This window comes from Ranitomeya variabilis, chromosome 6 (assembly GCF_051348905.1).
Source record: "Ranitomeya variabilis isolate aRanVar5 chromosome 6, aRanVar5.hap1, whole genome shotgun sequence".
Taxonomy (NCBI): Eukaryota; Metazoa; Chordata; class Amphibia; order Anura; family Dendrobatidae; genus Ranitomeya; species Ranitomeya variabilis.
Genome location: NC_135237.1, coordinates 106,505,788 through 106,520,709, shown reverse-complemented (window position 1 = coordinate 106,520,709; position 14,922 = coordinate 106,505,788). Strand labels below are relative to the sequence as shown.

The 14,922-nt window shown below is 41.8% G+C and overlaps 1 protein-coding gene across 1 annotated transcript in view; it reads left to right on the top strand.

Moving 5' to 3' along the window:
• EFHB (EF-hand domain family member B) overlaps positions 1-14,922 on the top strand; it is a 79,936-nt gene that overhangs the window by 47,421 nt on the left and 17,593 nt on the right. Inside the window, exons 7-8 of the mRNA XM_077268883.1 lie at positions 4,362-4,445; positions 12,242-12,309. Coding sequence (XP_077124998.1) covers positions 4,362-4,445; positions 12,242-12,309 — 152 coding nt within the window. The remainder of the gene's footprint in view (positions 1-4,361; positions 4,446-12,241; positions 12,310-14,922) is intronic.

Here is a 14,922-nt window from a genome sequence, read left to right as displayed (position 1 = left end):
CTCCGCCCGTCCCCATCCCCCACCGGCTTTCTGTGACCGTGACTCTTGTATAAGCCGAGAGGGGCGTTTTCAGCACAAAAAAAGTGCTGAAAGACTCGGCTTATACACGAGTATATACGGTAATTAATTTATTAAAAGGTTTTATCCTTAAACAATGTTTATCAGTTATCACCTACCCGCAGGATAGATGATATATGTACTTTTGGTCCCACTTTGTGCCCCCTGTGTGAATGAAGCTTTAATGATTTCATGCTATAAACTGTTCTGTAATTACTGTAGATGCTTAATAGATGGTTAACTGAGCAGTATTCAGTAAAATTTCATGTAGGAAACTTTGAAATTCCCATTCTCATGACCGGTGGGTATACGAGCATTCAGATGTTCAACAATCATACATTTATCACCCATCCTGTGTGTAGGTAATAGATATGGTTTATGGATAACTCCTTTAACCCCTTAGCGACCACATACTGTAATTTTACAGTGTCATGGTGGGTTTATTGAGCAGGCTCAGGAGCTGATCCAGCACCGTACCCGACAGATGACAGCTGTGTTGTATACCCGGCATATGCCTGTAACATCAGTGGCCTTTTAAATGTCGCTTTCAATCGGTAACAGCAGCATTTACAGTATATGTCATTAATTATTGCTGATTGAGTGGAACAAAAAGGAGAGAGGGTGCATAGCCAATGCTATAAAAGAGGGTGCTGCATCACGTAAGAAAGGAAAACATGGCCATACAAAAAGCAATAAACTAGTGATGACGAGCAAACCTGTAAAAGTCTAAATTCATTGAGCACAAATGCAACACACAACCATGGAAATATTCTAAACATATAAACACACTACAAGTCACTAAGTAAAGTGGTAAAGGGTATATACCATAATCAAGAAAAATAAACACATAGCCATCCAAAGTGTGAAAACCAAAGACCGGCTTTACAATGCCCACATACCGTAAATAATAGAATATAATGAATATTAATAAAGCTGAGCCTGACCAAGAAAGCGCTGTGTAAGAGTAAGCATAGGGAGACTCATGGTAACCTGCAGATAATCAATATGAATGACAGAGTCGATGTATATAAAGATATGGTGAATCAAAAATAGAGATACAGGAAAGCCACACAAGCCTGTAAATATGTAACCTAACAACTATATGATATAATGATGGTTAGGAATATAAGAGTAATGCAATCAAGGAAAATACATGACCCAGAGATCACTCAGTCAAGCCCTCAGTTGTAATCATAAAATACATGGCACCATACAATGCAGTCAAAATAGAGAAGCCCAAAATGAAAGTGAGACAAACCCCATGCGTATCGCTGCATATGGCAGCTTCATCAGGGGCTCAATGAATTTAGACTTTTACAGGTGTGCTCATCACAAGTGAATTCCTTTTTTTGGTTTGCCATTATTGCTGATTGACTCCCATCGCACCCCACAAAACGATTACAGAGAACCGATGAGTCATGGACGTACTAAATGCCCGAGTCATTAACAGGTTGGTATCACAAGATACAAAGTTATGCTAAACACAAAAGGCTAAAAAGAGTCAAATTGCAAGAGCAGCTTTTTTTCACTCGCTGAACTCAACTCAAAAAATACTAAGAGATAAAAAATGGCATCAATAAAAATGTAAACTCAGGGAACAAAAAACAAGCCCTCATACTGCTTCAATGAAAAAAATAAAAATGTTACGGTTCTCAGAAAGTGGCAACAAACCAGAAATATTGTTTACAAAGGGCTTAATTGTTTTTTACTACAATAATATTTAGAAAACCTCATGAAGTTGGTGTTGCCATATTTATACTGACCTGATGTGTCATACTGTCAGGTTATGCGTACTGGATAATGCAGGGGTGCACAATATTTTTTGGTCCTAGGGAGACATTGTCATGCTGAATCAATTCCAAGGGCCGCAAACAAATTTAAAGGGGTACTTATATAAATGCATCACTAGAACCACCATCAGAACGTTAATACATCATCAGAACCAAGCTTTCAGTATTTGAAGACGATTTGGAGAGTTTCTGCTTAAAAAAAAAAATCAGTATGAACACACACTAACGTAAACTGAGTTTTTACAACAGAAACTCGAAAAATCCTTCTCATATTGTCAAATCTCTAAGTTTGAGGATTTTTAAATTGTATCATAGCCATGAAGCACATTATGGATTGCTACATGCACACAAGACCAGAAGCACCGTTGCTGAGCCCACATCTTTCCTGACACGTCAGCTGTTTTGAATAGCTGACATTTGCCACGGGTGGAATCGCGATCCACCCGCGGCTGTTAACCCATTAAATGCCGCTGACAGCGGCACTTAATGTGCTCGCGTAGGAAACAGGTCACTAATCCCGCCCATCGGTGACCCCATTACATGATCGCGGGTCACCGATTGGTCGGCATTACAACCAGAGGTCTCCAGCAGACCTCTATGGTTGTCATTTCTATGCTATTGCTATGAGCACCGCCTGGTGGTTGGCGCTCATAGCAAGTGAGCATTTCTGCTACATACAGGCGATCTGATTATTGCCTGTGCGTAGCAGAGGCGATCGGGTTCTCACAGCTTCTAGTCTCTCCCATGGAGACTATTGACTCATGCAAAAAGTAAAAAAAAATTAAAAAAAATTAAAATATACACATATTTGGTATCGTTGCATTCAGAATTGCCCGATCTATCAAGCTATAAAAATAATTAATCCGATCAGTAAACGGCGCAGCGTAAAACAAAGTAAAAACGAATTACATTTTTTTGGTCACCGCAACATTGCATTAAAATGCAATAACGGGAGATCAAAAGATCGTATCCACACAAAAATGATTTCATTAGAAACGTCAGCTCAGCACGCTAAAAAGTCCCCACCCAGCCCCAGATCATGAAAAATGGAGATGCTGAGGGTCTCGGAAAATTACACAAATTTATTTATTTTTTTTAACAAACTTTGTATTTTTTTTCACCATTTAAATAAAAAAGAACCTATACATGTTTGGTATCGATGAACTCATAATGACCCAGAGAATCATAATGGCAGGTCAATTTTAGCATTTGGTGATCATGGTAAAAAAAAATCCCAAAAACTGTTGTGGAATTGCACTTTTTTGCGATTTCACCGCACTTGGAATTTTTTTCCCGTTTTCGAGTACACGATATGGTAAAACCAATGGTGTAGTTCAACAGTACAACTCGTCTCACAAAAAACAAGACCTCACATGGCCATGTTGATGAAAAAGTAAAAAGTTATGTCTCTGGGAAAAAGGGGAGCAAAAAACAGAAATGCAAAAACGAAGAAGGGCTGCGGCATGAAGGGGTTAAATTGTCATTAAGGTTTGTACAGCTATTCTGAAATGAGTTTTCAAAGTGCAGCACTCTGATCAGGTCTAAGGGATCTATTTAATAATGTGTACAATTTGTACTATGAAATCTGCAGATTTGAAGATAATGGAAAGTGTTCTTTGAACACCCTTTTTCTTGCTTGGGCTCCTGTTATGGTTCCCAATGGCAGGGGAACATCAGAAGCATAGAAAAAACGGACAAGCTCTTGGGTGATGGAAACTAGAGCTGACCGCGATGCTAAACCTATACACACAACTAATAGTAGCCAGGGAACGTACCTACGTTTTCGCTAGACGTCTCGCACCAGCCGGAGAGCTAACTACCCCTAGTAGATGAAACACAGTCCTGGCTTGCCTCCAGAGGAAAATTCCCCACAGGAGATAGTAGCCCCCCACATATAATAACGGTGAGTTAAGATGAAAAGACAAACGTAGTATGAAAGCAGATTTAGCACAGCGAGGCCCACTAACTAGATAGCAGAAGGATACAATAGTGGACTTCGCAGTCAGCTACAAAACCCTATCAAATACCATCCTGAAATTACCTTAAACTCATGTGCCAACTCATAGCACCGGAGTGGCAATTTCAGCCCACAAGAGCTTCCAGCTGCAGAGAATCACATAAGTGCAAACTGGACAAAAGATACAAAAATAGACAAAGGACAGAAATGTCCAACTTAGCTGGTAAGCAGACTGGGAGCAGGTACATGCAACAGAAAGACTCTGGTTACATTGATGGCCGGCATTGGAATGACTGAGGAACAAGGCTAAATAGGAAACTCCCACATCCTGATAGAAACAGGTGAAAAGCTCAAAGACACCAGTACCACAAGCGACCACTGGGGGAGCCAAATAACCGAATCACAACAGGCTCCCATTGCCCATTAAGTATTCAGCAGCGTCACAATATAAAAATTAGATGTCTCTTTTTTCTATGAATATCACTGATTTTTTTTTTTTCATTTTTATGAATACATGATGTATTAGAATATATGACTTTTAAACATTAATATTTTAGGAAAGAAGAAGCTAATATAGTTTCAAAAAGAGTTGATGATTTCCGAGAGCGTTCACAGTATCAGCTTGGGAAGGTTCTGGATCCGTAAGTACCATCAACTATTGAAATGATCCTACACATACTTACATCAAGAATAACTTTTTGATTCAAAAGGCAGATGACTTAGATTAACAAAACATATAGATGAGATTTAATTTTAATGTTAAACTCACACTAAACGCAGATATTATTCTAAAGTCATGAGAGAGCCCTGACTGCTTATGTGCTATCATACTTGAAACACACGGAATATATTATACTTTTATGAATCTGAGCATCATTGAACACTTGTTTGATTTGTTTGCAACTTCTAGTTTGACATTGATGTGGCTATGCTTTTCTTCATATATCTTTACAATATTTAGAGCTTTGTTTTTCAAATACTGTCTTCCGAATCAACGTAGAAACATTGATTTATAAGATTACATACTAGCTAGCTGCGACTGCCATGGGAAGGAGCTTGGTGGAATTGCAGTGTATGTTGTAATCTACATTAAAGGGAGTTCATCATCCCCTAAATGCATTTTAAAAGGGCTATACAGTGCTGTAGGTTAGTTAGCCCCTACAAGAACCATACTAGCAATGCCCCTGTTACTGGTACAGTGTTTGAGAAAATAACCTTTATGCCTCCTCTTTGAATATTGGGTCCCTTCTGATTGACAGTTCTCACTTCCCAGAACAAGCACTGTCTGATTATTGCCAGAGTGTGCTTGGCCGTACTTGCAGGCAGTGGCTGTTCACATTTTCCTCCCTTTCCTCCCTTTCTTTCTTCTGATGTTGCTCGCTGCACTTCCAGGTGTATTAGTGAAGCGAGCAGCGTCAGAAAAATGGGGACAGAGAGGACAACGCGAGGGGCCGTACATACGTTGTCAGCATTCTCACAGTGCTCGGTCTAGGAAGTGAGCTCTGTCAGTCATTCAGAAACAAGGGAAGGGCTCCGATATGCAGTTAAGCATGGTAATGTAATGGTGCACCAAAATCTTAGCCACGCCACATTTGCCTAGCAATAAAAAGTTATTTTCTCAGGCCTTGTACCAGTAACAAAGATAGTGTTAGTATGGTTGTTGAAGGAGCTAATTCCCCTCCAACACTGTATATGGAGCGCCCCCATGGGGCCGTGGGGTACTCGGTACCGGGTCCTGTGGTTCACAAGGGCAAGTCACGGTGGCTGACCTGGTCCGTGGCCCTGGGACGTCCGTGTAAAAGGGAAAGGTCTTTAAGGGGAATGTTCATGGCGCCACCTGTGGTGTTTGGTCAGGGTGACCGATGCTGCTTTAAGAGGTCCGCTGGGGTGATGTTATGGCAGCTAGATGGTATACCTTCCCACAGGTGAAGTATGTCCCCAGGGCTTCCCGGTGTGTAGATGGTAGATGGTGGATGGTGCGAGGCGCAGAGAAGAACGAGGACAAAAGGTTGCAGTCTCTTTACCTTTACTGAAGACTTCAGCATCCACAGTCCAGGGCACCAGATCACAGGGCAGGCAGAATCCAGCCGGTTTGGAGGCAAGTCCAGAGTCCCCTTATCCAGGTGGAAATCAATAGCCTTCCTTTGCGCTGTAGTGGTGTAGTCCCTTACTGCCTATGGCTTCACATAAGGGTCTCACAGTTGCGATGTTTAGCTCTTTCTTCCCCCCATATAGGATAGGACAAAACCCTTATGACTGGTGGCTTGAGGCTATTTATAGGGACTCTATCATGCTCCGGCCTCTGAGGAGTGCCACCGTGCCTCCTGGGTATAGGTGTGGACAGGTAACTAGCAATTAGCTGTCCTGCCGATATCTCTGGAGCAAAGCATTAAGGTCCTTACTCCCTCGGTGTTCTGGCTACCAGGCTTCTGCGCCTCAGAAGGAGGCAGCCTGTGTAGGGCTGGTCCCCTTCTGGTATCCTCTCATTTGCATTGCTTTCCTTGCACACTCTGTGCAATACAGTTCTGCCTTCTGAATGTCTCTTTCTGGGAGCTGCAGCTCTGAGGGCATGCACAGCTCCTTGGACCCTCTGTCCACCTCAGACCGAAGTCTGGAACGTTCTAACTTTCCCTACAGACTACCAATTATACATATATATGGGGAGTGACCTAATAAATAGGAGCAGAAGCTCCCCCTGGTGACCTGGAGTGTGAAATGTGTTGCATGTTTGTGATACCTGGATGCAGTTATCCTTCTTTGCCTCCAAACGTAGCATCACTCTCCCCGAGAGGAAAGCAATACCGCTGCAATGACCAGGACCCTGGGGCGCTGCAAATAGCCTGTTTAAAATGCATTTTGGGGGTGATGGACTCCCTTTAAGACAGTATATAATGATCTCCTAAACTCCAACAGTATTGTTGTAGCATGCATGGTTCCCCCCTCCTCCCATCCTTGTACGCGTGGCTCCGTTCCCCCCCTCCCATCCTTGTATGCGTGGCTCCGTTTGCCCCCTCCTCTTCTCCCATCCATGTATGCGTGGCTCCGTTCCCCCCACCTCCTCCCATCCTTGTATGCGTGGCTCTGCTCCCCCCTCCTCCCATCCTTGTATGCGTGGCTCTGTTCCCCCCCTCCTCCCATCCTTGTATACGTGGCTCCGTCCCCCCTCCTCCCATCCTTGTATGCGTTGCTCCCCCGTCCTCCTTTTCCTTCCCCGCCCATCATACTCACCCTCCTCACAGCGCGCTGTACGGACTCTTGCTCCTGCTCTTCTGTCCTGACTCCCGGCGCTGAAGCTTCTTCCTGTGTGAGCAGTCACATGGTACCGCTCATTAAGGTAATGAATATGCGCCCATATTCATCACCTTAATGAGCGGTACCACGTGACCGCTATGAGCACAGGACTTGCTGCCGGCGCTGAGACCAGGCACCGCTGGAGGAGGATATATCGTCTTCAAGGAGGTGGGGAGGAGGTGGGTGGGGAGGGTTGAGAGGGGGGACGGGCAGACCCCAGCCTAAAAAAAACCTTGCCATTCCGAAAGCCATTCGGCAGCCTTGCACCACGGACCTGGGCACTAAGCGCTTTCCATTTGCAACTGTGTTGCCCATTCTCATGCGCTCTCTCGCCTTGCGGTACCCCAGTAGTGCTCTCAGCACATATCCTTTATAGCAGGCTTCCACAACTCTGACACTGTTTTAGCTCACAGGAGTGTTCCTTCATATCCAGCTCATGTATAAGAATGTTCTGATGACGGTCCTGTGACGGACCGAAAACATTCAAATTCAATCATTTTGTCTGGATGCACAATAAAAGGGAACTTCTATTTTTCTGATAACGAGTGCCATGTTTATTAACGTATATTGACAGGTTGGATACCTTACTTGGGCACCAGCAACACTTGAGTTAAGAGGGCCATGTTTTTCTGAATTACTTCTGGAGAGTTAGCCAAATTTGTCAGTAGGGACAAGTGTGGAATCAATAATATTTCAGTAGTCTCCATGGCATCTGATCGCCTGTGCTGCACATAGCAGGGTTTCAGCAGAATTGCTCACTTGCTATGAGTCTATGAGCGCCAACCACTTGACTGCACTTATAGCTATCCGGCAATGACAACCACAGTGGTCTCCTGCAGACCCCGCGTTGTTATGCCAACCCATCGGCGACCCACGGTCATGTGTCACGGGCGCCGATGGGTGGCATTAGTGAAGCGCAATTCCACCTGCGGCTATTAGTGGCACATATTAGCTAATGAAATCAGCTTACATGTGCCAGAAAAGTTGCAGGCTCAGCGCCGGAGCCCGCAGCAAACCGGGGGAGGCAACCTTAGATGTACCTATACGTCTAAGGTTGGAAAGGGCTTAACTGGGATAAAAGGTGTAATTCAAATTTGTATATCTCTTATTTTTTTACATTTTTAAAAACTTATTTTATATACAAAGTTTTCTGTATATAGTAAAAATCACAGTCTTCTATGATGCCCAGACACTGGCTGGACGTCACAGGACAAATCACATGACAGGCACAGGCCGTTAAAGCAGCCTCAGCTGTCATATTAAATCATCATTCTCCCTGTGATCACGCTACAAGGAAGCTACTGGATACCCACACTAAAGTCTGGGCCAGATTGAGGTTAATAGTGTTAATTGTGACCAGATTTTAAGAATGTGGCTAATACTGCAGTACAAAGTCATGCACTGAGGTAGAGCTCGGGAGAACTGAGCTCTATGGATGTAAATCAGGATCTTGGCTGATCTTGTTAGAAAGTTCCGCACAATCATTTTGTGTCTCCCTCTGCCAGTTTTCTCATTCTGCTCCTCCTGCCTCCTCCCCTCTCACTCTCCATAAAGCATAACAGGAGGTGTAACCTGACACCACAGTGAGTGGGCAGTCCGTTTTGTCTTAAAGAGGACCTGTCACCCAAAGAAAAGTGGCCAGCATTTTCTCTCATTTTATTCCCACTGGTCCCCTGAATATTCAGTTTTATTTTTTTTAAATTTGCTAGAGCAGGGATGGGGAACCTCATTCAGGCCCACGGGACGTTTACAGCCCTCGATGAACATTATACAGGCCCTGGGCAGATTCCCAGGGACTGCAGTGCTTGGTACGGCAGATGTATTTTGACGGCCGTCAGCCCATTAATTTCTTTTTGCTGTGTGACCACACACACGCAGTGCTCACTACTAAATGCTGATGCGTGTGCAATGAAAGATTATGCCTTGACACCAATGTCAGCATCAGGACGTACTTTGTGGGCAGATTTGGCGGCAGTTTGTACGGCCCCGAAGGATGGTATAGATATCCAAATGGCTCTTTTCTGATAAAGATTCCCCACCCATGCGCTAGAAATTCCAGAAGTCTTTTCATTTAGTGCTAATTTTTATGGTCATTGCCAAGGGGCGGATGGCGTAATTCCTAATGCAGTAATGCAGACTACCCTAAAGATGCCCACAGTGAATGCTTTCAACCACGCCACCTGGTCAAGACCATAAAAATTATCAGTAAAAAAACCCCCATATCTCTTGAACTGTAGGACAATTTTTTTAAAAAAAGAAAGAATCAGAATACTCAGAGGAACAGCAAGAATAAAATAATAGCAAAAAGTGGATTTTTAAAAAAAATTGTCACAGGTCCTCTTTAAAGGGATTATCTGGGACTATTTTAGTTTTTTACTATGTCCCTAAGAACTAACAGGGAGGTCTCTTCTACCTGGTACCAATCTCTGCCGGTACAGAACAGTAATACACAGCTCCTGCCAACTATTCTGCTACTTTCGCTGATGTCACATTGACAGAGCAGTTGCTTCTCTTCTGCACTGCTCTGTTGATGGGACGTGACTGCCAATGTCATTCTTATTGACAACCTGCTCCCTGCTGCCTAGCTCCGAGGAGCCAGCTGTCAGTCAACATGATGTCGGTAGAGCAACTCAGAAGAAGAAAAGCTGCTTTGTTGACGTGAAGCAGGAGATACGCTGGCAGAACCGATCAGTGATCGCTCAGAGCCGGCACTGAGTAGAACAGGCAGGTAATTAGTTCCTGCCTGTTAGTTCTTAGGACAATAGTTAAAAACTAAAATAGTCCCAGATATCCGCTTAACAGCTTAAAGGGGTTGATAAGTGCAGGAGGCTCAGGGGGAAGGGAAGATGTGGTTCATAAATGGTGAAAAACAAATTTCTCTAAAATAATATTACACAGTTTCTTCATTCATATATTCTATTGATTTATGCAGAGTTTGCTGAAAGTTCAGTTCCCTTTCCATTTATTCGTGTAACACAGTCCTACATGGTCAGATACTGTCAGAGTAGGGACACAACCCTTTGAGAAGGAGAATGGTAACAGTCAGTTGTCATTGTATTCATTCATTTACAGGAGCAATGGCAGGAACTGGGCAATGCTGAGTTCTAAGACACAATGTTGCAGAATAGTTGGGGGATAGAGTTATTTTCCAAAACAGACTTGCCAGGATTCATGACAGATCCTCTTCATTTGATCTACAGGGTGGGCCATTTATATGGATACACCTGGGTGGGCCATTTATAAAGATACATCCAAAATTACTAACTGCAAAATGGCCGCCATTGTCACCACCCATCTTGAAAAGTTTCTCCATCCAATGTACTAATGTGCCACAAACATGAAGTTGATATCACCAACCATTCCCATTTTATTTAGGTGTATCCATATACATGGCCCACCCAGGTTTATCCCCATATATGACCAACCCTGTATATTTTGCTTGTAACTGTGTCTGATCAGTGCAGTATTCTGCAAGGTAAGAATACTCTGCAGGATGACTTTTTAGAACTTGTATCTGTATAAAGCCATGTTCACACGTTCAGTATTTGGTCAGTATTTCTCATCAGTATTTGTACGCCAAAACTAGGATTGGGTGACATGTTTCTATTATATTTTGCCACTGATTGTTCCACTCCTGTTTTTGTACTGACCAAATACTGATAGTGAGAACATTGCCTAACAGTAATATTGGCTATTTTTGTGCTTGTATAATGGTAGCGTACACTGGGCCCTAACTGAAAGTTTATGGTGTCGCTTTTTACATATGTGACCACTTGCAGACATACAGTCATAGAAAATGTTTGAAAAAATAAATCGGCTATTTTTCTAGGCTCAAACCGTTCTATTTTTTCTGTTGAATAAACAGTGTGTAAGTTTTTTTTTCCATAAATAGAGATAGTTTTTAATTTATAACATTTGAGGTACATGGGATGTTTTAATCACAAGATGAGCCAAAATCTGCAATTTGAGTATTTTTATTTTTTATTTTATGTCTACATTGCGAGATGCATAATATATTTGTAAACTTCAGATTTTTACAGACACAACAAAACCAGGTTTTTATTTTTGCTTTTATGGACACTGCAGTTAGAGCGGGTGGCGGCTGTATAACACAGCCGACCGCAGCCATGTATAAAGTGGGATGAGATTCTCAGCTTCATATATCAGGACCTGATTTGTCAAGAAGGGGTTTGAGTGAGTGACATCATCAAATAAAGAATATTTGTAGAGATAATTAGGGGATTCTTTTTAGTCCCAGCTCAGCCCTAGCTAAAGCTGTTATTTACCAGGGGTATGTATCTTACATGTATCCCAAGCTGCAATTTGAGCTGTATTCACCTGTATATGCCCAGCACTGCATTGATTTAATTATGCTTAATTGAGTTTTTTGATGATCTATCAATAAAAAAAATAACCTGTTTGCAACCTTGGACGCATAGGTACATCCAAGGTCATCTCCCTGCATTTGATGCGGGCTCCGCTGCTGAGCCTGCATCTTTCCCTGCACATGACAGCTCATCAGCTGTCATGTGCCTCTAATCTCTGCAGGTGGATCCGCGATCCACGCGTGGATGTTAACATGTTAAATGCTGCTGTCAATCTCTGACAGCGACATCTAACAAGCGTAACCAAAAGACACACCCATCGGTGCTTTGCGATCACGTGACAGGGGCACCGATGGGTGTGTCATATGCAGAAGACCCCGTGCCTGTCATTGTAAATTTCCTATAAATGTGGGCTCGAGACCGGTGTTCATAGGAGATCCTGATTTATGCTACACATAGCAGGGCTAGGGTAAAATCGATGGTGTCATTCAAAGTACTGTACAACTCGTCCCGCAAAAAAAAAAAACAAGCCCTCATACGACTACATTGATGGAAAAATAAAAAAATAAAAAGGTTATTGGTTCTGGGAAGAAGGGCAGCAAAAAACGCAAAAATGCAAGGTGATGAAGAGTTTAATAAAGGATGTGTATTGCATTAGGAAACATGGCTGCATTCTGTCTACAGGTTGTTTGGTCTCACAGTCAGCAGCTATACTTTTGTTATCAATTGATATAATAATACAGAGACAAATATCAAACTCCAAAATGTTGTTACATCTGTGATATTTCCCGTTATGTGGACATATTTTATATACCTCACAGGATTGCAGACACGTTGAAGGTTCCTGCTGATCATACGTTTGGGATGCTACGTCAACCTGAAGCATATGGTAAGATTTCTATTTGAATGTAAAAATATACAGTACTTTTCCATTTTACATGTTTTCATATTTTTTTTACTGACCATTGGGATGCATTAGTGAAATAATCTGCTATGTTTAGTAATTCATTGATTAAAATTTATCAGAAAATTAGATTAATCGATTATTTTATTGTATTCTGTGGACCAGTGACTCTACCCTAGGAGTGCTCCCTAAATTCCATAATCTCAGCACAAAGCTGGAGCTGTATAGAACCAGCTTTCCCCTCGCACTTGGTATCTACAAGAGAAGAGAATTTACCAGATTTTGCACTTGCTCCAGTTAAGTGAAAGTAAAACCTGCTACCCTGTAATACTGATGTCAATCTTCTCATTTGATAATGACATATTTGAGAAAAGTCTTACCATTTCATCTACTATCACTTTTTTTGCAGCTCCCTGAGAATTGATAGGTCCTCTTTAAGTCCACAAAAGGCCCCCTTCACACGTCCACTTAACCCCTTCACGACCTTGGGATTTTCCTTTTTTGCGTTTTCATTTTTTGCTCCCCTTCTTCCCAGAGCCATAACTCTTTTACTTTTCTGCCAATATGGCCGTATGAGGCTTGCTTTTTGATTTTACCATATAGTATATTAGAAAACAGGAGAAAATTCCAAGTGCTGTGAAACTGCCAAAAAGTGCAATTCCACATTTTTTTTTCTTACCATGTTCACTAAATGCTAAAACTGACCTGCCATTATAATTCTCCAGGATATTACGAGTTTGTAGATACCAAACATGTATAGGTTCCTTTTTATTTAAGTGGTGAAAAAAAATCCAAAGCGCAAAATTCCGAGACCTTTAGTGGCTACATTTTTCAAGGTCTGGGGCTGGATGAAGGCTTACGTTTTGCGCGCCGAGCTGACGTTTTTATGGATACCATTTTGGGATACATACGATGTTTTGATCGCCTGTTATTCCATTTTATTGCAATGTTGCTGTGACCAAAAAACCCCCGTAATTCTGGCTTTTTGATTTCTTTTTTCATCACGCCGTTTGCCAATCGGATAAATTATTTTTAGATTTTGATAGATTGGGCGTTTCTGAACCCATCAATACAAAATATGCGCATTTTTCATTTTTTTAAATTTTATTTTGAAAGGGCAAAAGAGTGTTGATTTGAACTTTTATATATAAATATATATATATATATATATATATATATATATATATATATATATATATATATATATATTTTTTTTTTTTTTTTTTTTTTTTTTTTTTAATATTTCTTAAAACTTTTTTTTTTACTTTTCACTTGCTTCAATAGTCCCCTTAGGAGTCTTGAAACTGCAATCTTCTGATTGTGCTACACAGCAGAATTGATCATCTGCTATGAATGCTGGCCATGGGGTGAAGCTCATTGCAGATCTACAATGACAACTACAGGAGTCTCCTGCAGACTCTGGGTTTTTGTGTGCTGTACGTATTTACATAGACCCATTGACTTGTATTGGCCCTTGTCATTAGAGATGGGCGAATCCGAAAAGTAATGTTTGGCGTTTGTACCGAACATCTACTTTTCAAGCATGAACACCAAATATAGACTTTACCAGGAAGTCTGTGTTACTGTTTGGGTTCGGCCACCACGAACACTGCTTCTGATCGGTTGTAAAATCATTACAGCCAGTCAAACAGTCGCGGTAATGCTGAGGTGAATTCACCGCAGTTCACCAGTAGAATTTCACTTTCATTTGAACTGCTGTGAACTGTCCTCTGCACCTTGAGACTTTTTCTCACTGTATTAGTGGTGATCTTACTGGAGGGAGGTCACCGCAGTTCATTGACTCGACTGAGAATGCAGCCTCAGTGACCTACGGTAACCTCGATGATGTCACAGCTGGTCAATGATGCTGCGCTCCCAGCAGCTCATTCATCAGTGGTTCTCAGCCTGGACGGTTGAATCTTGGCACTGTCCAGGTTGAAAACTGGTAATCCCCAGACATGGATTACGGTGTCGAACAGAATGATAGACAGATGAGGGATATTGTTGTTTTTTGTTTTTGTTTTATTACAGGAGACGAGGGATTCAGTGGAATGGGCATTAGGTGAGTATAACTATATTTGTTATTTTTAAATAAAAAATGGAAAAGTATGTTTTGTTTTTATTTCAAATAAAATACTTTATTTTTGCTGTGTGTTTATTTACAATACAAATATAGGATTAATGGATAGGTGTCTTATAGACGCCTCTCCATTACTAAGCCATGGGTTTGTTGTCACCAGACAATGCAAAGGTGACATCAACCCCACAATTATGAACCCCACTTGCCACTTCTACAGGGCAAGTTGGAAGAGGCGGGCAAAGTGCCAGAATTGGCACATCTAATAGATGTGTCTTTTCTGGGCAGCTGTGGGCTGCTATTTTTAGGCTGGGGGAAAATATCCAAGGCCTCTTACCAGCCTGAGAATATCAGCCTCAGCTGTCTGCTTAAGCAAGGCTGGTTGTCAAAAATAGGGGGGACCCCACACCATTTTTTCCAATTATATATTTAAATATCTAAAAAAACAGTATAGGGACTCCTCTATCTATCTATAATTTTTCCTTATCAGCACGCACATTCTTCTTTTTTTTTTTTTTTTA